At 35.1% G+C, this 25,511-nt stretch overlaps 1 protein-coding gene across 1 annotated transcript in view; it reads right to left on the reverse strand.

Moving 5' to 3' along the window:
- Positions 1–25,511, reverse strand: part of DOK6 (docking protein 6) — a 377,419-nt gene that overhangs the window by 226,206 nt on the left and 125,702 nt on the right. The window contains exons 2-3 of the mRNA XM_047766980.1: positions 25,393–25,500; positions 12,926–13,040 (exon numbers count right to left, since the gene is read on the reverse strand). Coding sequence (XP_047622936.1) covers positions 12,926–13,040; positions 25,393–25,500 — 223 coding nt within the window. The remainder of the gene's footprint in view (positions 1–12,925; positions 13,041–25,392; positions 25,501–25,511) is intronic.

Consider the following 25,511-nt stretch of genomic DNA (forward strand, 5'->3'; position numbering starts at 1 on the left):
ACTTGACTGGTCAGATACAAAGGAATCCGAAAACCAGGATAAAATAGACAATGTTCTAGGAAAATTAAATTACCAGCATGCATGAAAATGGGTATACAAAGTCTGCTTGGCTGTGAAGTTTATAAACAAAGCAACATGGTTTCAGAAGCAACAAGGGAATAATATTTCATTTGTTGTTTAAGCTGCTGGAGAGCTTAAAATCAGGAACACTTGGACATTCTTTTTATGAACACTGACCAGACTAGGTATCAAACCGTAAGAAAGTACAAGAAATCCACACACCTGTCTCAACCATGAATATAGTTGTAAAAATCCTGTGTTACAGAAAAATGAATTTGTCTATTAAAACAAATGCTTCAATATGCCCAAGTGTGATTGACTCTTGAAACATCAAGATAATAATATTCACCACCATTTGTCAAATGCTTAATACATGCCAGGCATTGTTCTTTTGATATTAAATCTTCATTACAAACCCATGAGGTGAAATTGCTATTGGTCCCTCTTACAGAGGAAGAATCTTGGTGCAGGGAGGATCTCAACTTGACAAGGTGGCTCCAGAGTATGACCTTGACCATGACTTTGTAGGAAATACATGAACACAGTTCATTCTATTAATTTTCTTGAGCAAAATAAACTATATAAATATATTACCAACTTTGATTGAATCAACATATTTTAAGCATATAACTTAGAAATATGGAATGGTATTAACCTGTCATGCCATAAAATGAATAAACTAGGGCCATATTTATCAAAGAAATTCAAAAATATGACAATGAGGAAAAATAGCAGCTCTCCAAGAAATAGAGTATGATATATGTATTTATATAAATTTTTAAAATATATAAATTAATTTTATCTTGATTTCTAGAAATAAATATAAATGTAATAAAACTACAATTCACAAATTTTAGCAAATAAAACATACAAGCCATTTAAATAAAATTTGGGGATTTGGGGGGTTATATAACTGTAACAAAAACACACATCGCATATATACTGCATTTTTATTTATTTATTTATTTATTTATTTGTCTTTTTGCCATTTCTTGGGCCGCTTCCTGCGGCATATGGAGGTTCCCAGGCTAGGGGTCTAATGGGAGCTGTAGTCACCGGCCTATACCAGGGCCACAGCAACGCAGGATCCGAGCCGAGTCTGCAACCTGCACCACAGCTCACGGCAACGCCGGATCCTTAATCTGCTGAGCAAGGGCAGAGATCGAACCCGCAACCTCATGGTTCCTAGTCGGATTCGTTAACCACTGTGCCACGACGGGAACTCCTGATTTATTTATTTCTTAGAGTGGTTGATAGGTTCACAAGTGTTTGTAATATTATCTATATTTATATTGTTGTCTATTATGTAATTTTAATAATACATAAAGTAATAAAATCAATACATGCAAATTAAATAATTTCTCCATGGCATATGAAAGTTCCCAGACTAAGGATCAAATCCAAATTGCAGCTGTACAGCTGCAGCAACACCAGATCCTTAACCTACTGTGCTGGGCCAGGGATCAAACTTGCATCTCAGCAGCAACCCAAGAGGGATCCTTAACCCATTGCACCACAGCAGGAACTCCCAAATTAAACAATTTTTAGAGTATGGAGATATAAAGAGAATATTGTTGATATACTTTACCAAAGCCATTGAAACGAATTTTCAGTACTTTATGCTTTATGATACACAGATATATTTGTGTGTATGCCTGCATGCTTGCTGCTTGCATGCTTGCTGGTGTGGGTTTACACATGTTCTAAATATTGGCATTACTTTATAGAACATTTTTTCAACTGGATTTTTCACTTATTAAATGATCCTCACCTTTTCAAGGTAATAAATACAAATTTACATTATCAGTTTTAATTGCTTCAAATTATTTTGCTTTTTAAATCAATAAACAATGGTGGACAGTTATTTCATTAACTTTTCTACTTTATAAATAGCATTGTCGTGATATTCCTTGTATGTAAATTTGTCTTTTTTCTACTTTTATTCATGATACTTGCTTCCTTTTGATTTGGTTATCTTTGCTGCAAATCTGTATTTTAGAGGTTGTCCATGGGAATCCTGAGATGTATGTGATGCTGAGAATTAACAATTGTGAATAATTTCATTTAAAATTTTTTTTTGTCCTTTTGGGCCATACCCACGGCATATGGAGGTTCCAGGGTTAGGGGTTGAATTAGAGCTGCAGCCACTGGCCTATGCCATAACAATAGCAATGCACAATATGAGCCACATCTGCAACCTATGCTGCAGCTTGTGGCAATGCTGGATCCTTAAACTACTGAGAGCGGCCGGGGGTTGAACCCACATCTTCATGGACACTAGTCAAGTTTTTAACCCACTGAGCCTCAATGGGACCTCCCCTGAGTCATTTTAAATAAATTCTTGGGCTTCAATGACCAGGATCATAAAGGTGGTATAATGGCACAAAAATTCCAGCAAGAGCAGGTGTAGGATTGAAGTTTTTACACAAATTTAGCCTAGAAAAATAAGTCTCCTAAACAATCCTCTTTGCTGGCATTTGAATTTTTTTTTAAATCACTTTTTACTGAAAGCTTTCAATTGTTCCCCCAACTTGTACAAGCCCAGGCACTGTTCTTGCCCCTTAGGCACAGCCATGAAGTTGAATCCATGTTCCACGGTCATTACAGAGATGGACCAACACTCCCAGGTCCAAAGCTTTCTCCTCATTTTATTTTTCTGTGTCTTGTCTTTTCTTTCTTATAATCTGAATTTTGCACTTAAAAAATGTTTATTATATTTTACTTAGCACTTACTTCTAAGCATTTTCAGTATATACAGCCATCTTATTTTTGGAGACAGAAAGCCTGTATGCCTTTGATAATCATAAAGATAAAGAGTTCTAAAAAATTACTTTAATTTGCTCCATTTGTGTTCAAAACACCATGTAAACTCTGCAGCTCCTCTCAACTATTTCCATTCTTCTTTTCTCCCAAAACTACTCTAAAAACATGAAGGAATTTCATCACCTGTTTGCATTTATACAGAGAATTCTTTTTTCTCTCTACCTACCTGCTGAAAGCCATTCAAATTCCCCCGCAAATGACATATTTTTTAAAACCTTGTTTGGGAATTCCCTTCATGGCATAGCAGAAATGAATCCAACTAGGAACCATTAGATGGTAGGTTCCATCCCTGGCCTCACTCAGCAGGTTAAGGATCTGGCATTGCCGTGAGCTATGGTGTAAGTCACACACGTGGCTCGGATCCTGTGTTGCTGTGGTTGTGGCATAGGCTGGCGGCTACAGCTCCAATTAGACCCTTGGCCTGGGAACCTCTATATGCCATGGTTGTGGCCCTAAAAAAAAGAAAGAAAGAAAGAAAAAGACACACACAAAAAGAAAAACAAAAAAAATTTGTTTGGAATAGCTCCATATTAGTCCTAGGACTGTCATGATAAATTTTCACAGACTTGCTGGTTCAAAACTACAGGAATTTATTCTCTCACAGCTTTTGAGGCTGGAAGACCAAAGTCAAGGTGTCAGCAGAGTGGGTTTCATTCACAGGCTCTGAGGACGAACGTGTTCCTTGCCTACCCTCCTGGCAATGGTTGTCAGCGATCCTTGGCATCCCTTGCTTGCAGCTGCATTTTTCCAATTTTGCCTTCATCTCCACGAGACTTTCATCTTTCTCTGTCTCCTCTATGTCTCTGCATCCAAATCTTTCTCTTATAAACACACCAGTCCCCTTGGATTTAGGACCAACCCTAACTGGCTACAACCTCATCTTGATTTGATTGTATCTGCAAACACCCTATTTTCAAACAAAGCAAAAAGGGGTGGGACTTAAACATGTCATTTGGGGGGACATAACTTAATCCACTAAAAGCTTGTTTTTTTTTTTCTTGGCCCCATCTGTAAACTGTGGAAGTCCCCAGGCTGGGGATCAAAGAAAGGGACTGAAGTGACCCAAGCTGTTGTAGTAACAATGCTGGATCCTTACACTACTGTACCACAAGGGAACTCCAACAAGTTTTTTTTTATCATGTCACCCTGTTTTGTGCTATTAGAGCATTTTGTAGAAAGACATACATTTCTAATCTGTTTACATTGAATCTTCTACAAATACATGGGTAAATAAGGGACGAGTTGGCAAAAATTAAATTCAGTCTTGAGGTCTTACTGTACTATTGAATACTAATTGTTTGAAAGTTCAAATAAATAAATTTTACACATTTTTAAGTTAGTTTACTGAGATGAGTTGCCTTTTCAAGAAACATAGTCAATTTTAAGTCCTCATTCAACACTTCAAGTTAAAGGTTTTTTTTTTTTTTAAGTAAAAATACTCAAACCATTTTTTCTTCTTAAAAGACTTCAAAAAGTCTGGTACCCAATTATAGATGGCTTGATATCTTAGAAAACAACAGTTCTGTACAACAGAGTAGCATCTGGCACAATTTTTGAGTGACTCATCAAAGGCAATATTCTTTAGGTAAATTCTGAAAATTAAGCAAAAGTACATTTTCTTAACAGGCAAGTATAAGGAATGACAATGACACCTTCCTATCTGAGCATTTTCAGCTGACACTCTATGTTAACTCTTCATTAAACCTGAAGAATACTTTGTGCGTTTCTGCACAGATAGCAGTGGGTTCTAAACATACTTTATGTAGCTTGACTGACTTTGGGGAAATCTATGCGGTTTGCTCAGAGAAAGAGCACAAGAGTTAGCCAGTGCTTCACTGCATGAAATGATGAGCAGAGAATCATACAGAGGCAGCTCAGCCCGAAGGCAGGATGCTGGATGTGAGGATGGAGGGACAGGATGGATGGTATAGGGTGCTGACACAGCAGACCACCAATTAGCTATAGCTTCTTTTATGGTTTACAAAGTTGAAAGGCTGGAATCTAAAGTAGAACCAGGGTGCAACTGAAAATCAAATCACTAGAATTGGAACCATGACAGAAGGCTCTAAGGATATGTGCTAGGTTTTATTCTTCAGCCATCAATTTCTAGAATTTATCAGTTTTTAGTGAGTGGTTAAACCAGGACATGTTACACTAATGGGATATGCTTAATGTAATGGTTAATCAGCTCTTCCATATTCCTATCACAGTGAACTAATTCATCTTTGTTTCTAAAGTCCTAATCAAAGAACCTCTTCCAGATGTTGGTGCATTAGCCCCACTCATCTTAAGTGGTGCTAATTCACCTCAGCCATGACGGGTGCCTGGGTCGGGATCACACTGAATCTACCAGTCCATTCCACCCACCTCTACCACACATCAGTGCCTGGACACTGCAAAGTAATTAAATCAGAAATTTTTGCACAAATCAGTTCTGTCTCTGATTTATTACCATACCAAACTTATAAAACCATGCCCAAATTTTACCAAATTAATCTAATCTTGTTAGGAGCAGGTGCAACTGCAGGTTTGGTATTTTTATTCAATGTGCATCTGAGAGGAGCATTAAAAATTCAAAGTCTCATTACACTGTCACTGCTATATGGCATTTCACTTTCTCTAAAGAAATAACTTCAAAATCCCAACGCATTACAGATCACATAAGGCCACTGGCTCCTGTTTTTTAATGATTTCTTCCAAAGCTCATAGCAGGATAGCTAAAAACCAGATGGTTATAAACTGGCAATTCTATTCCACAGTGACTGAGTCAGCTAGAAATATAAGTTTCTACAACCTGCCTCAAGTTGTCTATTGTACCAAACAATCAATAAATAGAAAAACCTCCCATTATCCACAAAGTAAATGGACTGCTTGTAAAAGTGCTAGAAACTGAAGTATGTTTATCTACAAACTGCGTAACTGAATGGCTTTAGGGAATATTTTCTGGTGCCACACCCTAATGGGGGGATTTTCAGTCATTCTTAATCAGAAGTTGAGCCCTTCCAAAATTAATCCACATGGTTCAAAGTATTTCTTAATCAGGAAAAAAAATCAAATAAACATTTTTGGTAAAATAACATACACATATTTATTATAATATTAATGAACATTAATTGGACTTTACAGTAAGTTCCATTCACCTAAGTCCAAGAATAGATTCTTAGTCTAACGTCTAAAGCTTTAAGGCAGATGCATAAATAATTCATTTCTAATGTTTACAGGTTCTGTATCATAGTGAGAGCCAACAAGATTTTTGCAATGGCATATACAATAAATATGCTAATCAAAAAAAGGCTTGAATGTATGCCTATTACCTTTCAACTTGAATTCAAGAATGATTTTTGACCGTAACCTTTTTTGGACTTATTCGTGGTAGGAAAGATTATAAGAAAACTGAGAAGCAGAAAACCATACAAAATTCTTTGGAAAAAATACTCCCTTAAAACAATCAGAAAAAAATGTAAGATACAAAGCTTACTAACTAGTATAAACAATTATGGGTAAAAGAGGTTAATTTAGAAAATAGTGTTATCTTAGAAACAAAGATACAGCTTTTGGGAAACACAATGTGAATAGCTGATACCTAAGTATTTCAGGTACAAATAATACTTATGCAAAAGAACTTTTTAAAATTTAATGCTAAATATATGGATATATTGGGATTTGGGTTTTACCCAAATATTCTTCTTTCTTTCTTTCTTTCTTTCTTTTTTTTTTGTCTTTTTTAGGGTGGCACCCACGACAGATGGAGATTCACAGGCTAAGGTTTGAATCATAGTTGTAGCTGCTGGCCTAACCACAGCCACAGCAATGTGGGATCTGAGCCTCATCTGTGACCTACACCACAACTCACAGCAACCTTAACCCACTGAGCAAGGCCAGGGATCGAACTCACATCTTCACAGATGCTTGTCAGGTTCATTAACCACTGAGCCATGACAGGAACTCAGCAAATATTTTTCATTTTTAATGTGGGGGCAATTATTCAATTCATGAATATTCCATTACAAATTTTGAATGGGATAAACCATAAAGACAACTTTGTTCTATCACAGAGTAAATTCAATGCTTCAAATATTTAGGAAATTAAGCAGATTGTTCAGACTTCAAATATTATTTGGCCTAAGCTATTTGGAGATAACTTTTCAGATTTCATATACTGACAAGGACAGACATAGCTGAGCTCTTTCTTCCCTTTTTCTCCTTTCCTTAATGAAGGTAAGCAGAATCTATTACCCAGCCTGAGGGTTTCCAACATCTAAGCCATCTGCTCCTCTATTCACTAGGCATTGAACGTATTCCCCCCTCCAAAAGGCTTTCTTTTCAAGGAATGGCAGAATGCAGAAATTTTTATTTGTATTCAAGAACGTTTTGCTCAGTTGTTATAGCAGAGCTGGTGGGCCACGGCAATTTGTGTGTGTGCATGTACACGCACACATACACACACACACACACACACACACAAAGCACAATAATCACTAACCCCACACCTCATCACAAACACAGAACAATCTGTTTCTTGGCAACTTAAATAATTTTTTCCATGGTGCAGTTTTAGTTTCTAAAACTTGTTTTGAAAAACAATGATCTCTTTGAAAAAGAAGAATGATGAACATATAAGAAAACTTAGGTATAAATTTTTACTCACTCATTAGTTCAACAAACTTTTATTAGTACTGTGGTGCTGGGAATTCCAGTGGGAGAAAGACACCATGGTCATGTCTCCACTGAGCTTAAAAATCTGACAAGAGTAGAGAGATTTTTGAACAGGGTACATGAAGTCCAAGTTCAAGTGCTATGAGAGAGTAGAGGCACAAAGTAAGATGAGGGGGAAGGAAGCATGAGATCCTATGCTGAAAATGGAAAGGGATGTGGAGATGGCTGGGTTGGTTAAGAGTGGGAGGGCATATTAGACAATGGGGAGCTCATGAAAAGGCTACATAGGAAGGGGCAAGATGCATGCATGTACCCATGCTCATGAACATATACAGGCTACATGGGTACACATTTAGTATTAGTTTTGTTGTTTGTTGTTATTCTTGTCAGTTTCTTTTTACCATATTGGAATAGACTACTTTTTTCCCACAATTCTCTCCCTACCCTATTTTTTAACTTAATACACTGCTGATGACCTTGTAGATAATTGATACAGATATAATTTTTATTGTAAAATTTATTGAGATAATTGTAGATTTACATGTAGTAGTACGAAATGCTACAGAGAGACCCTGTGTATATTTTGGCCACTTTCCCCCAAGGCTAATAGTTTGCAAAATTATAGTATAAAGTCACCACCAGAATGTTGACATTGGTAGTCCACTGATTTTATTAAGATTTCCTGTTTTATTTGTACTTATTTGTATGTGTATGTATTAAGTTCTACACAATTTATCACCTATGTAGTTTTGTGTGTGCACCACCATATTCAAGGTATCTGCTCAATTCCAATACAAATCTGTGCTACTTTTTATGACCATACACTCCTCATCTCCATCCCCAACACCATCCCTAATCTCTGGCAACTAATCTGTCCTCCATTTGTGAAATGTGTCATAAATGAAATCATAAAGTATGGAATCTCTGGGGATCAGTCTTTTAACACTTGGCCTAATTTACCTGAGATTCACCCAGGTGGCTGCATATATCAAATGTTTGTCTTTTATTGCTGAGGAGTACTGCATGGTGAGTATACCACAGTTTGCTGAAGGACCTCTGGTCTCTTCCCAGTTTGGGACTATTATAAATAAAACTACTCTGAAAACATTTATGTAGGTGTGCATGTGTATGTGTAAACATGTTACATTTTTTTTTCCTGAGATAAATATCCAAGAGTGCAATTGCTGGATTGTGTAACAATTACATATTTTTTCTTTTTTATTTTTTATTAAAGTATAGTTAATTTAAAAAAATAGATGATCATCTCAATAGATGCAAAAAAAGCTTTTGACAAAATTCAACACCCATTTTTGATAAAACTCTCCAGAAAGTGGGCATGGAGGGAACCTACTTCAACATAATAAAAACCGTATATGACAAACCCACAGCTAACATTCTCAATGGTGAAAAACTGACAGCATTTCCACTAAGATCGAGAACAAGACAAGAATGTCCATTTTCACCACTATTATTCAATATAGTTTTGGAAGTCCAGCAACAACAGAGAAGAAAAAGAAATAAAAGGAATCCAAATTGGTAAAGGAGAAGTAAAATTATCACTGTTTACAGATGACATGATACTATACCTAGAAAACCCTAAAGATACTACCAAAAAAAGTGTTAAACATTAATAAATTTGCTAAAGTTGCAGGGTACAAAATTAATACAAATAAATTGACTGAATTTCTATATACTAATAATGAAAGATCAGAAAGAGAAATTAGGGAAACAATCCCATTTACCACTGCATTAAAAAAGAATAAGATACCTAGGAATAAACTTCCCAAAAGAGACAAAAGACCTGTACTCTGAAAACTATAAGACACTGATAAAAGAAATCAAAGATGACATAAACATATACCATGCTCTTGGATTGGAAGAATCAATATTTTAAAAATGACTGCACTACCCAAGGCAATCTTCAGATTCAATGCAATCCCTATCAAATTACCAAGGACATTCCTTAGAGTTAGAACAAAATATTTCAAAATTTTTATGGAAACACAAAAGACCCTGAATAGCCAAAGCAATCTTGAGAAAGAAACAGAGCTGGAGGAATCAGGCTCCCTGACCTCAGACTATACTACAAAGCTACAGTCATCAAAACAATATGGTACTGGCACAAAACACATAGATCAGTGGAACAGGATAGGAAGCCCAGATATAAAGCCAAGCACCTACAGTCAACTAATCTATTGCAAAAGGGACAAGAGCATAAAGTGGAGGAAATACAAGTGGTACTGGAAAGACTGGACAGCTACATGTAAAAGAATGAAATTGGAACATTCTCTAACACCATACACAAAACTAAACTCAAAATGGATTAAAGGCCTAAAAGTAAAGCTATATGCTCTAAAACTCCTAGAGAAAATCATAGGCAGTATGCTCTTTGATATACATTTTTCTAAAAAAAACCTCTTTTTAAGGCCACACCTGCAGCATATGGAAGGTTCTAGACTAGACGTCCACTTATAGCTGCAGCTGCTGGCCTTCACCACAGCCACAGAATGCCAGATCCAAGATACATCTGCGACCAACACCACAGCTCACTGCAACACTGGATTCTTAACCCACTGAGTGAGGCTTGGGATTGAACCCGCATCCTCAGGATACTAGCTGGGTTCTTAACCCACTGAGCCACAATGGGAACTCCTACATATTTAATTTTATAAGAAGCTGCCACTCACTTTTCAGAGTGGCTGTACCACTTTATATTTCCAACAGCGATGTATGAGTGATCTGTTTTTCTGCAACCTCAGAAGCATTTGGTGGTATCATTAATTTTCATTTTAATTTTAGCCATTCAGATAGGTGCATAGTGATAACTCATTATGGTTTAATTTGTATTTTCCTCACAATTAACTTTTTAAAAACTTCAATACATTCATGGGCACACTCACATATGCATAATTTCAAATATATGGGATAATTTATTTGCTGGGTACATTGTTTTGTGCATTTTATGTTTGACTTATCCTTTTTCTTGCCTTTTTTTACCCATCTTGCTTTCTATCCATCTCATCATTATCTCCCTTTACCCTGGAAATGCTGTTAAAACATATACTCTTTCTCTCCATTTTTCTTTTACAAAATGTGATTATTCAGTACATACCTTTCTGCTGGTTGTTTTAAAAAACTACATTTCATTGAAATGTCTTCAACTTGTTTTAATTAGAATTCTTTCTAGTGATCCCATAATATTTCAGGACATGGATATACCATAATTTATTCAACGATTTTCTTGATAGATATTCGCTTGTTTCCATAATTTATAATACATGGAGTATATTCCCAAAGAGGTTCACTAAGACAAGCGTATGCATATTTATAGTAGCAGTTGTCAGTTTGCTTAGGAAAAAAAAATGAAACAATTCACTTTACCACTATGAGCATACACTTTTATCTGCATTTTCACTAGAAATAAATGTGAGAGCTCCTTTTATCATGGCTTTAATCTCGTAATTTTGGTTTTTACACCCTTGACCACTGTGTGTGTCTGTTTTCCATATAAATTTTGCCATTTTATTAAAAGATATAGACTACTGCATCTTAGTATCTATTGAAAAAAACATGATTTGCAAGAAAAAAATACTCAAATTCCTTGTTTATAAGTTTTTAGTACTTTCTTTTTTTCACATTGGCAAGCCATGAAGTTAAGACAATTTTAAAACTTGTGCTATGGTTTCTTAAACATTTTTATTACCGTCTAAGAGCAGACTGTTACGTAAACACATAAAAAGAGGTTTAAAAAAATCATATTTTCAAATTAACCATGATTTAAGCTATTTGAAAACTCTTTGCAAGAAATTCACACAAAAGCATTCTTCATTTTTATACTTAGATCTTGAGTCAACCTCACTGTCAGGAAATTTTTCTCTTGGAAATTAAGGCCATTTTCTTTTAATGAAGAGCCCTTCATTTCTCAAAAATCTTACATGAACCATGAAACTACCACCACAGCCAAAAATAAATAAAGTTTCCAATTTCAGACTTGTGAGTTATGAGTCTAAATTTTAGAGTTATTTAGAAGAATTGTGTGGAAACATAATTCGATATCCTTCTTATCTGAAATAATAAGCTCTACTATTGCCTATATATCTACAACACTGCTCAGTACAATTTCAAAAATGTAAAAACAATAGTGAAAATTGAAATGAACAAACAATAGGCAAAACGATCTTTTAACTTTTTTTGGAAAAACAATTTTTCTGGTTGTTAGTTTTAATATGAGATTTTTTTTTAAGATCTCAGAGAAAAGTAAGGTGGTAAAGCTGTAAGACAGTGAACAAGAAAGCACAGATAATTTTGTATAATACTATACGGTACTGGCTAGGTCGGGTACCAGTTAAACAGTCGTATAAATCCTATATGACTGTTATATAAGTCATATAGGTCTATACAACCACCAAAAATTCAATTTTAAATGATGAAATGAAGTCAGATGACAAGTGAAGAAAAGTATATAAAAGGGATAATGGAATTCAAAGAAAGAGGAGCACTTTGATCCATTCTCATTCAGCTTAGCAAAACTAAGTAAGATAAGTGCAGGTGAGGAGGTGTGAGCAGTTTCATTTAGGCAAAGTGACTTTATCAGTTTTAGCAAAATATAATCTGGCAATAATCATACCTATAAACTACCAATAAAGAAGAAGCTTTGCTCCCTTTTAAAAATTATTCAACAAATCTTCTAAAGACCCAACTATTATTTTAAATTCACTCCTTTCAAACCTTAGTGCTTTTTGCCTCCATCCATTTTAAAATGAATAGACCATTCCATTGAGCAAAATCTTTAAAAACTGTAATAAGCCAACTAATATATTACACAGCACAGGGATCCCAAAATGAAAATCCCTGCAGTTCCAACTATAAACTGCCTTGCGTCTCAATAACATCAGAGTGCTTTATGAACAGGGATGCGTAAATTAAATCTGAAATGTATTTACCTTGTAGTACTGAAAATCCACGAAAGCAACCAATCACTGAACATTCTGTTTTGAAATGTCTGGGAACTGTAGCTGTGTTGTGTCCCATTCTTGCAGGGCAGCGATATTATCGCCCTACCAATTGCCTAAAGCTGTACTCAGCAAGAACCAGAATACAAGTCACAAGCCTGCCCTAACAACATCTCCAGGGCATTGTTTACTTAATTCTCCAAGCTTGAAGGGAAACCTCAAGAGTCCTCAGACCACCTGGGAGCGAGATCCAGACACAGACAGACAATAAACAAGCACCCAAAACATCTGTAGAAACAGATACACTGAGCTTCCTCAAGTGTTCCATGCATGTTCTTATCACAGTAAGCCATCCCATTCAGTGGTGTATCTTAATCCATCTAGGCTACTGTCTCAGCTGTCTTCAGGCTGGGGGCAGGGCTATAATTGCTTACCTGACTCACAGGCAAATGTCTTTGACGTTTCATCATGAAAGATAATTGCCACTGCATGCTTCTTTGTCTCTCGAGGCAGTCTGGTTATATTTTTGATGTTGTGAAGTTCAGTTACCTTGAAAGAAAAATATTTTTAACTTAGTGTATAGTGCATTCTATATACCTGGTGCTTAAACAAAATGTTAGGGTCACAGAAGAGAAAGTTAGAGAGTCAAAACTTGAGAAGGACTTGTGTTCCACTGCTGTCTCGTAGAGGGAAAGCGCCAAATATATCAAGGGTTTCAGGCAGACCCTAGTTGCTGAGAGCAGCCTTTCTTGGCAGCCAGAAAGGAAACAGAGCTCTCAGTTCTACAGGCGTGAGGCACTGAGTTAGACAACTCCTGAAGGAGCCTGGAAGCAGACTTTTCTCCAGAGCCTCCAGATGAGGGAGATCAGTCTTACTTCAGGCTCCTGAAACCCTCAGCAGAGAACCCAGCCCCACAGCCCCTTCTGACCTACAGCATCAGGAGCTCATGAATAGGTGGTGTTTGATACTTAGTTTGTGGTAATTTGTTACACAATAGAAAGTGAAAGTTACATTCCAATTATTGTTTGTGACTGAACTGCAAACTAGAATAAAAGACAGGAAAGTTGACTTTTAGGTCCATCATCAGAGTCAGCTGTACCTACCAGCTCTAAGACTAGGAGGATACTGTGTGCAGCTTAGGAGGACAATTTCCACTCCCCCAAGACAAACTTTTTATGGGAGGGTAAAAAGGATTAGTGGAGAATTACTGCAAATCATATTAAATTTTAATTTTATAGTATCCTAGATTTTTAAATATGAGTAACTCAATTCAAAGAAAAGGAGAACTGGTAGGAAATAATTGCATAACACAAGCACTCTTTCTTTTTCTCTCTGTCTCCAAACAAACAGGAGGAAAACCTTAATTTCTTTGAATACTGCATAGCAGGGATTCAATCATTACTTTGGAATGTCAAATTATGTGTGAAAATAATTCTCAGTAGAACAAACGTAACTGTTATCAAAACAAGTAATTTCACTGAATCTAAAAGCCTAGGTTTCCTTAAATTAAGAATTTGTTCTCTAATCAATAAAATCAGTTTAGTAGCTATATTGGTTTGTAACCTAATGCTGTTTAACAGACAAAATTTTACCTTCTGTTATTAGAAGTATTAGGTAAAAAGCATTTATAATTTTTAGAAGTTATATAAATTTGAAATGAATATGAAATAGTATTATTTACATGGACATTTATAGCAAGAAAGAAAGTAATAATTCAAGAATGAAGTCTCTGAAATATTCTTTAAATTGTAAGTTGTAAATGAACATGCAGTCATTACTTGAAGCATAACATGTAACTTTCCATTAATGGTAGAAAACAGTTTATCCTCAGTGAACATTATGCAATTAGCATTTCTCCTGTTGCATCTGTCAGATATTACACAATTAGGCAGATTTTGTTAATGAGTAAAAAAGAGATTTTTAAAAACCCACAATACATTCATGTTATTCTGAAATAATAATTAACAGCCCTGGATTTAAACCCATTAAATAAATGTAAGAATGCTTGTAAAACTGATGGAAATAATGTCATAACAAAATTGTGCTACTGAATATTCTTTCTCAAATTACTCTTTGACTAATCACATAAAATGGCTTGTTTGAAATTACAAGTTACTTTATCATGCAAATTGGTCTCAAAATTTTTCTAAAGTTGGTATGAATTATTTCCCTGATTTCACAGATGCAAAATCTGAGGCAGAAATGACTTGTACATCCATAAATGTTTTACATTTACATATTATCTTACATGAAATTACCTGACTTTCTGAGCTATAATATTATTTGCATTTTATAGATAGGAAAGTGAGAGAAAGACATTGTTTAAATCATACCATTTTTTTTTTCTGTTGTAGTACCACTGAGGATGATTGTCTCATACACACGCAAATGGGTAGTTTTAAAAAGTGCAATAAAGACAGTAATTTTCATAACATAAATCATACTATTGTATACTCTAAGTCAAGCCTAGATTAATCATACAGATATTTTCTAAGAGTCTGATTCCATATTTCTTAGGTATCTGTTATAGAGCAATAGGTTATAAAAGTTCTGGTTGCTGAGTGACTGCTTTTCCACGGCTTCCTTAAACCACACAGAATGACTCTTACTGGAAATTTCTTAGATGCAACAAAATCTTAATTGACTTTAACTAAAATATTACAAAGATCAAGCCTAACTCTGAGAGTTCCCTATTATTTTGAGACCAAAACTTCACAAATCCTCTTTCTACAAAGGTGTTATTAATCCATGTCTCTTGCAAATCTCTGAGAGCTGCCCATTCACAAGCCACATATCTCTTGCCACTGAAGGTGAATCCAGCCTTGGGCATTTCCCCCTTCATTTTATCCTACATAAAAACAACTTTTCCTATTCCATTTCTGTAAGTCTTCCCTGAGTGACTGGCCCTAGTGCTCAGACATTATGAGATAATCAATAAATGATCATGGATTAATTGTGACTGTCCCAGCAACCAATGTGTGTGTTCAAAGGAGCTTCTGTTCAAGAAATGGAGATGATTTCAGATTAAGAGATTACAGATGGATAAATGAATGAAAGAATGAATAAACAAATGGATAAGATGCCTTAAGCCAAATACATGATTATCAATCACTCTGGGAACTTCTGACAGATATTTCAAGAGAAACCAAGCCTACGATCACTCTTCACATCACGCCAAGTGTGTGCTCAGCTAAGCACTTAGCCAGTTCTTAATGGAATCAAAATGAAAATGTTCAAGATACACTATAGATGTGTGCTGTTTCCACACTTACAATGCTTTTGCTTCTAGCATTAAGGACATGCTATATTTATAGGTATCTATTTTTCATAAGGACACCGTCATCTTTTCCCCAATTCTCTCAGCTGTTTACTTTACATATAGATAAATACTGACAACTCCAAATAGGAGTAAAGCAGATAGAATAAAACAGTGTTTTCAATGTCCGGCTATAGGAGATTTAGAAATAAGACTAGTCCCAACAAGGCATCACTTTTCTAGAATCAAATAGAAATGGAATTTCATATAGTTCTGTCTTCATTCATCCTCCTAAGGGATTTTATTTATGTTTTCCTCCCTACAGACAGCACTCATATTTACTTTATTAAAATTTCTATAAATGGTTTCTTTTTCATCTGCTTAGAAAATTAAGGAAAATTTATTAGCTGATTCTATGTAAATTGCTTTGGTTCAGTTTTCATTGAGGATAAATTTGTTTTGAATATCTGTTATGACAATTATATACAAGTACATTTTCAACCCTAATGCATTTTTAATAACTTCCTTCAGCAGCTAGTGATTTGAATTTCAAATTTCTTTCTATAACAAAGTAAAAAAAGTATATGCCATTTTATAGTAGTTTCATATAAAAATTTATCTATGCAGCAAGAGCTCTCTCACAGTAAACATATCAAACGTCTAAATGGGACCATTAATACCCATAAGCTTTATCATATGTATGTTCCAGATAGAGTATAGCATTAAGTTAAAGTTGGTAAGGAAATAATCATATCCTTAGATTATTTTCCAGAAGTCCTTCACTTAGGTTGGAAAATTTTGTTCATTTGATTGATTATTTTAATTTATTGCTATTGAATACCACACCAGATTTTAGGGCTTAGCAAAATAACTTGACTGATCAGAAGTTTAAAGTATTTAAACATTAACAAATAGAACAATTGGGGAAATCATAATAGTCTATTTCCTTAAGCCATTTTGAAAATGTAATATTTTTTCCAAATCTGTAGATCCAATATTTGGACTGTGATTAATTGCTCAATGGTAAACAAAGATTTTAAATATGCCAGCCTTTTTCATAAAGATATCTTTCTCTATTGACTTGACCATCAGAGGGAACTATGAGAAATTTAGAGCTTCACTAACGTGAAAAAAAAAGATTCATGCGTCTATGAATTGAAAAAGCCCTGGAAGGAGTTCCCAGTGTGACACAATGGGATTGGTGGCATGTTGGGAGCTCTGGGACACATGTTCCATCCCTGGCTCGGCACAGCAGGTTAAGCATACACACACACACACACACACACACACACACACACGCACACACGATATACATATATATCACGTCTTCTTCAGCCATTCCTTGGTCAATGGACATTTAGGCTGCTTCTGGGTCTTAGTTATTGTGAACAATGCTGCAATAAACATTGGGGTACATTATCTTTTCTTATTATGGTTTTCTCCAGATGGATGCTTAAGAGTGGGATTGCTGGATAATAGGGTAGTTCTATTTTTAGTTTTTAAAGGAACCCTCATACTGGTCTCCAGAGTAGTTGTACTAATTTACATTTCCACCAGCAATGAAGAGGCTTACCTTTTCTCCACACCCTCTCCAGCATTTATTTTTTTGTAGGCTTATTTATTGTTTGATGGCCATTCTGCCTAGTCTGAGGTGGTAGCTCATTGTAGTATTGATTTGCATTTCTCCAGTAATTAGTTATAGAGCTGCATGAGCTGTTTATATATTTTGGAGATTAATCCCTTGAGGGTCAGGTCATTTGCAAATGTTTTCTTCCATTCTATGGATTGTTTTTTAATTTTGTTTATTGTTTTCTTTGCTATGCAAAAATCTCTTAAGTTTAATTAGGTCCCGTTTGTTTACTTTGATTTTTATTTTCATTATTCTATGAAATAGATCCAAAAAGATACTGCTGCAATTTTATGTCAAAGAGTGTTGTACATATTTTTCCTCTAAGAGTTTTATAGTATCTGGACTTATATTTAGGTCTTTAATCCATTTTGAGTTTATTTTTGTGTATGGTGTCAGAGAACATTTTAATTTCATTCTCTTATATATAGCTGTCCAGTTTTCCCAGAACCACTTATTGAAGAGGCTATCTTTTCTCCATAGTATGTTCTTGCTTCCTCTGAAATAGATTAATTGACCGTAGCTGCAGAGGTGTATTTCTGGGCTTTCTATACTGTTCCATTATGTATATTTCTGATTTTGTGCCGGTATCATTCTGTTTTGATGACTGTAGCTTTGCAGTATAGTCTGAAGTCAGGAGCCTGATTTCTCTAACTCTGTTTTTCTTTCTCAGGATTGCTTTGGGTATTTGGGGTCTTTTGCATTTCCATAAAAATTTTAAATTTCTAGTTCTGTGAAAAATGCCATTTGGTAATTTAATAGGGATTGCAATGAGCCTGTAGATTGCCTTGAATAGTACAGTCATTTTGACAATACTGATTCTTCCAATCCAAGAACATGTTGTATCTTTCTATCTGTTTGTGTCATCTTAGATTTCTTTCATCAGCATCTTATAGTTTTCTGAATATAGGACTTTTGCCTACTTAGGTAGGTTTATTCTCAGGTATTTCATTTTATTTTATTTTTTTGATGTGATGGTAAATGGGATTGTTTCCTTAATTTCTTTTTCTGTTCTTTTGCTGTTAGTGTATAGGAATGCAAGAGATTTCTGTGTATTAATTTTGTACCCTGCATACACTGTCTTTTTAATTCTACTTGACTAAACCTGGAAAATAATACCAAAATTTAGCACCTCTCACATTCACTTTACCTTGTTCACTTAGGACTCTGTTGTCTATTTTGGGGAAGTTGAAAAATTATATTATACTATTTAATTAAATTGTATCTCTGTATATAGTCTATTATCTCATCCATTTGCTGTGATGTCACACATTTTTTTTCTAAATATACATTTGAAGATATGAAAAACCATTTAAAATCCTTCATAACTGCTCTACTGCTTAAAAGATAATGCTCAAACTCATGAGTAAGATATTGACGGCCCTTTATTGCCCCATCCACTTTGAGCTCAGCTTTCACCACTGCAGCCCTTCTTTCAGAGTCTGCCAACACTTGACTCCTCAACTGTTCTTCATACACCATGTAATGTAACTTTTCAGGATTTTTAATCACACTTTTTCTTCCTCATATAATACATTCCTCTCCATTATTTTGCTTTGTCAAAACAGAGTAATCTTAAGAAGCCCCTTGACTCTTACCTCTGATATCCAGAGGCAGACATCTGTTTCCTTATACTTTTATTACTGCACTTCATCATACTTCATTACAGTTAGATATTTATAACCTTACTTTTTTGGACTGTAAAATCTTAAGACAATATTGATAACTCTTAACAGTCTTTTAAAAGTTCATATGTAGAATCTTTTATACCTCGTAGCAGTCCTGGAGGAGTAGGGCAATTACTGTCTCTATTGGAAAAATAAGAAGAGCATCTCCTTAGCCTCATCTTCTAAGCCTCAGTGGCCATATCTTGTCACTATACACAGTGTCCCACAAAACATTTATTATGCTAAAATAGTGCTTTATTTGTTGTATTTAACTGGGTTAAACAGTCATTTTCCAATATTTGGCACAGTTCTCTTCCTTTTTAGTGTAATGGAAATTACAGTTCGAGGCAAGATATACCTGTATGTTACTTATCTCATCCAGTGGGAAAAAAATACATTTACATGAAAAGTTTTACTTTAATTTGAGCAACATCAGAATTATCTAATGGTAAAATAATTTTGATGACTAGGTAGAGCTGATCACATGTGAGTGAAAATGAGTGGCATTATAAAATAATAGAAGAGATGATAAAAGAGAATTTTAATAATACTAGCTGTACTCTCCAAGAAAAAAGAAGCAAAAATAAGTGTCATGGAGCCAGTTAAGACTTTAGGAAGAAGAAAAAAGTAGTGAGGTTGACACAAATAATTTGGTTTGAATGCCTAAGAGATATTTCAAATTTAACATATACAAAGTGAAAGCCTGTGAATTATTAACCCAGAGCCTATAATAAGACATCCAGGGAAGTATTAGGCAAAACTTGCTAAAACAGAATCAAATCAAGAGAAGAGAGCATTTACATACTTTTTTAAAAAACTTTGAAATAGGTTTTTATTTTTGCTTTATATCTATTACAGTGTTAGAAACTGAAGAAATATATTTTCTCCTAAAATTTGGATGTGTATATAAATATCATTTGTCTAGCACACTTAGCATGCTCAATGCCATGATTTCTTGGCCTATATCTGCTCTGAAATTATCAAGCTTTGTTTGTCTACTCAGGGGTCCTGAAATCATGAAAAACAATAACTGGAGTTTATAGTTCTTAAAAACAAATAAAAAGAAAACAACCCTTAAGATTTCTTAGTGATGAATCATGCCCAAATTATTCTTCCATATCAGAATTGGCCTAACTCCATGGTTTTAGTTGACAATCACTAAGGAAAAACATAAGATGAAATTCCTGAAAGGAAATTTAAATCAATAGTAATCAGAATTATCCTCCAGAATGCTGTGAAGAGTAAGTTGTATAATAAAATCTTTAATCTTCATAACATTGCCACAAAAAAGGTAAACTTCAGCTGTCACATATACTGAATCTAGTTATTAGAGTGCTTTAGGAAGCTTCAAGTTACAGTCAATGACATCTGTTTGGTTACTCATTAAAAGATGAAATATTCCTATCCTCACCATGCTCCATGAGGCCTTAATTTTCACAGACTGGAGAGAGAAAGCTCACACACATAAACAGTGTATGTTTTTAAAGTGTTAGTCATGGTTTCCTCACATTAATTTCCACTTAACCTACTTATATCTGCAGTAATTCTTTTCCTTCTTTTTTGTTAAAATGAATGCATTCTGGTTCTGTGAAAAAGACCAACAAATTATACACAAGAACCTTCTCACCGTCACATTTCTGATATATCAGATAATTCCCATTGGCATAGATGTGCATTACAATGGATGGCATATTTGAAAAATATGTCTGCTATATATACTGGCTCAAATTTCACAACAAGATGTCTTGAAAAAGACTGTTGGAGTAGCTGTCCATTCTTACCTCTCAATCTTGTGTAGGCTGCACCAGGTGAAATAAGGCCCCCTATTTCACTGAAATAGATGTCTTGGCAAAGCCACTAGACCTTTGTGCTTTAAATCCAATGGTATATTTTCTGTCACCTTTCTCAATCTCTCCAACTAGACACAGATAACCATTTGTTCAATTTTTTTTTACTACAGTTTTCTCTTAGTTTCCAAATGTTTACCCTTAAAATTATTCTTCTCATTTTACTGCCTGCTGTTCTCAGATATCTATTCTGGTTCCTTCACTTCTGCTGACCTTCTAAGTGTTGGAGTGTTAATTATCTCCTTTTCCTTCATTCTTTCCCAAGGACATTTTATCCAGCATATAGGATAAAACACCATTAATATGCCAATAACAGCCAAATGCATAACTTTATCAGTGACATTTCCCCTACTCCAGCCTATATTTGTTTATCTAACTGACTGCTTGACATTTTAGTTTGAATGCTTAATATGCCTAATAGACATTTCAAATTTCACATGCTAAGTGATTTTTACTCAAAGCCTGCTCTTCTGTCTTCCCCATCTTCAAGAACTGCACCATCCTTATATCTTGTTGCTCAAGTCCATGAGTCCTACCTTTCACTTACACCCAACATTTAATCCATAAGTACATCCTGTCCATGTTCACAAACCATATCTAAAATTTGTTCTTTCACCTCCAGCGTCAATACTAACACATTCATCAGAGTTACAACCACATCTAACCTAGACTAATAATAGCTAACATTTGCTAAGTTTACCGTATGCCAGGTAAGTAGTTATATGCTTAGCTATAAAATTTCCTTTGTTAGTAACACCTAGTTATATCTAATCTCATTATATATCTATAGTACCATTTATTCTTACAGTAACTCTCTTTGGTAGGTTCTGTTAAAATCACAGTCTGTCAGAAGAGAAAAATTAGGTATATAGAGGTTAAATAGCTTATGCAAATTCACATAGCTATTAAATATGGAAGCTAGATTCCAGAGTCTACAATCTTACCCAATATTTAAGGCGGTTAAGATTTTTTTTTTATTGTTGTTTTTCTTTTTTGGCCATATCCATGACATATGGAAGTTCCCTGTCTAGGGACAAATCTGAGCCATAGTACAAACTATGCCTTAACCTGGTGTGCCTCAGTGGTAACTCCAAGATTCTTTTTTTTTTGTCTTTTTGTCTTTTTTGTTGTTTTTGTTGTTGTTGCTATTTCTTGGGCCGCTCTCGCGGCATATGGAGGTTCCCAGGCTAGGGGTTGAATCGGAGCTGTAGCCACCGGCCTATGCCAGAGCCACAGCAACGCGGGATCCGAGCCGCGTCTGCAACCTACACCACAGCTCACGGCAACGCCGGATCGTTAACCCACTGAGCAAGGGCAGGGACCGAACCCGCAACCTCATGGTTCCTAGTCGGATTCGTTAACCACTGCGCCACGACGGGAACTCCCAAGATTCTTTTTTAATCCAACCTTATTACTGACATATCATTGACACATAACATTGTGTAAGTTTAAGGTGTACAACATAATGTTTGCATACACACATATATACTGTGAAGTGATTACCACAATAAGGTTAGTTAACGTCTGTATCATAATTGGTCAGTTTAACGTGAATAAGTTCTGAGGAGCTAACATACAGCATGGTGACCATAGTTAACAGGACTGTATTATACACTCAAAAGTTGATGAGAGAGTAGACTGTAAATATTCTTACCACACATACCCAAAAGTGGTTAATATTCTTGATCTTTCTCAGCAGTCTGTTTTCCAGGATGATCTTTTTCCTTATTAACTTTATTGAAGAATAATTTATACACAGTAAGTTGCAACTATTTAAACTGAATGCATTTTGACAACTGTATGCACCTTTTAAACTACCACAATAAAAATGTTTCCATCACCCACTATATGCCTTACATCTCTCCATCTAGTCTTCCCTCAAATTAGGCAACCAGGAGTTCCTGTCGTGGCTCAATGGTTAACGAACCGACTACTATCCATGAGGACACAGGTTTGATCCCTGGCCTTGCTCAGTGGGTTAAGGTTGCTGTGAGTTGTGATGTAGGTTGCAGATGTGGCTCAGATCCTGCATTGCTGTGGCTGAGATGTAGGCTAGTAGCTACAGCTCCAATTCAACCCTTGGCTTGGGAACCTCCATATGCTGTGGGTACAGCCCTAAAAAGACAAAAAAAAAAAAAAAAGGCAACCAAAGATATTTTTATTACTATGAATATGACTTTTGTTACTACAAATACAAGTATGAAATCATACAATATTAGTTGGGCTCATGTCTTTTAATCGGCATAATGATTCTGAGATTAATCTGTTATTATGTGTACCAGCAGATCTTTCCTTCCTGTTGTGCTGTGCTATTCCAATGATGGATGTACCACAATTAGTTTATTCATCCTCCTGTTTGGGTGGTGTCCACTTTTAGGCTATCTTGAATAAAGCTGCTATGAACATTTATGTATATATATTTGTTTGGACATGGCTATTCATTTTGGGGGAGTAAATTCCTAGAAGTGGAATGGCTGGTCAGATATGTTTACTCTTTTAAAGAAACTGCCAATAGTTTTACAAAGTACTTATAAAATTTTATATTTCCATCAGCAGTATATGAGTTCTACAACTCTGGTAAGTTTGAGTCTTCATAACTAGCCATTCTAATGGATATGCAGCATTATTTCTGTTTGAATTTTAATTTTGCAGACAATTAATGACACAGCATCTTTTCATGTTCTTAGTTTGCTGTTCATATATCTTATTTTGGAAAATATCTGTTCATATTTTTCTCATTTTAAAAATGGGTTGTTTATCTTGAATTCTAAGAATTCTTTAAGTATTCTGGATATGTGTTCTTTGTCAGAGAAATGCTTGCATATTTTTTTCCAAAACTCACTTGCCTTTTTATTTTGTTAGCTGGACCACTTGAAGAGAAAAAGTTGTAAATTTCAATATAGCTCAATTTACCAATTTTTTCTTATGGTCTACACCTTTTGTATCCTGAGAAATATTTTCTTATCACCAAGTGGAAAAGGCTTACTTCTATATTTACTATTGAGAGTTTTATGTTTTGGCATTTATTTAGACCAGTGATCTATTTTGAGTTTATTATGTTTATGGTGTGAGGTAAGATCAATGTTCATTTATTTACATAGAGATATCTAGTTGTTCTAGCGCCATTAGCTAGAGTTTCTTTTCCTACTGACTTGTCTTCATACCTTTGTCAAAATGCAATTGGCCCTATATGTGTGAGTTCACTTCTAACCTCTCTATTCCCTTTCACTGATCTATATGAATACCCCTTTACTAAAATCATACTATCATGATTTCTGTCCCTTTAGGATAAGTCTTGAAATCTTGTAAACTTCCAATTTTGTTCCTCTTCATTAAAATTGCATTGGCTAATATAGGTTATAAAAACATCCATATAGAATAAGCTCATCAATATTGAGCAGAAAGTGCAAAGATTTCCCTTCCACTCCCTGTCCTGACACATGCAGAGGCTCCTCCACTATCAACATCCCCACCAGAGTGGTACATTTGTTAGAATGTATCTATCTGATAAGTCTACTTCAACACAACATAATCACCCAAAGTATGTATATTTTACAGTAAATAAATGTAATGTTGTACATTTGATGGCTTTGGACAAATTATAATGATATAAACACTATTATCATAAAAATAGTTTCACTGTCCTAAAAATCCTCTATGCTATGCCTATTTATCCCTCCCACCCTTCTCACCACTGGCAAGCACTCTGTTTTTAATAAAAGAAGAAGTTAGAACCACATATCACATAAAATAAATTCCAAAAACTCATTACATTATTCAGCAGAAATTACTCTCTATTACAACCAATGAGAAATTAGAGTCTTCCCTGAGCTTATGTAGGCATTCTACCAAAAAGCAATTCTGTTTCACAGTTCTGCATTTTGATCATGAATCCTCCACATTACTATCAAATATTAAACTGTGTTTTGATGTGACCACCGAAGATAATTTTCAGCAGCATATTTAGCATCATTCTAGGGCAATTTCTTACATTCTTTTAATTTTTAGGAAACTGATCTTTCATTCATAGGATTTATGCCACATCTCTACCCATCAGCATACAGTGACCATTTTCTTGTTAGCGTGTAAATAGCAAACGCTTTGTACATTAACAGTGTCATTAACACTGCTAACACCAGCCTTAAAATTTTATCTCCTACACATCACCCACAGTTTAAATCAAAGTAACAAATGCACAATTAACCTGAACAGAGGGAAAATGCCGAGTCAGCACCTTGGGAAATGATCTGGCTGAGTTATGAGTCATCTCATTTTGCAAAGTAGCAATAAAAATGAGTCTTTCATTTTGCAGAGGTACCCCTGGCATTTACCACAGATGATTAAAATAAAGGAGAAAATAACTTTTTCATTTTATCAGCACAGAGACATTTTATCTTGGCCATGAATTTTTGCCTCTGCAGATTTCATCTATCAAAAGAAACATCTCCATAGCTGTTGCCAAGGGTCCAGTTAATCCCCAGAGATTCCAAAGACTGTGACTTACCTTATGAAAGTTTCTGAAATATGCGGCCTTTTCATCTGGAAATTTTTCTAGCCTTCTGGGTCCTTTACTAGATGCCTTCTTGAAAACCAACCAGCATCGTCTGAAAATCTGAAAGCAAG

This window comes from Phacochoerus africanus, chromosome 2 (genome assembly GCF_016906955.1).
Source record: "Phacochoerus africanus isolate WHEZ1 chromosome 2, ROS_Pafr_v1, whole genome shotgun sequence".
Lineage (NCBI taxonomy): Eukaryota > Metazoa > Chordata > Mammalia > Artiodactyla > Suidae > Phacochoerus > Phacochoerus africanus.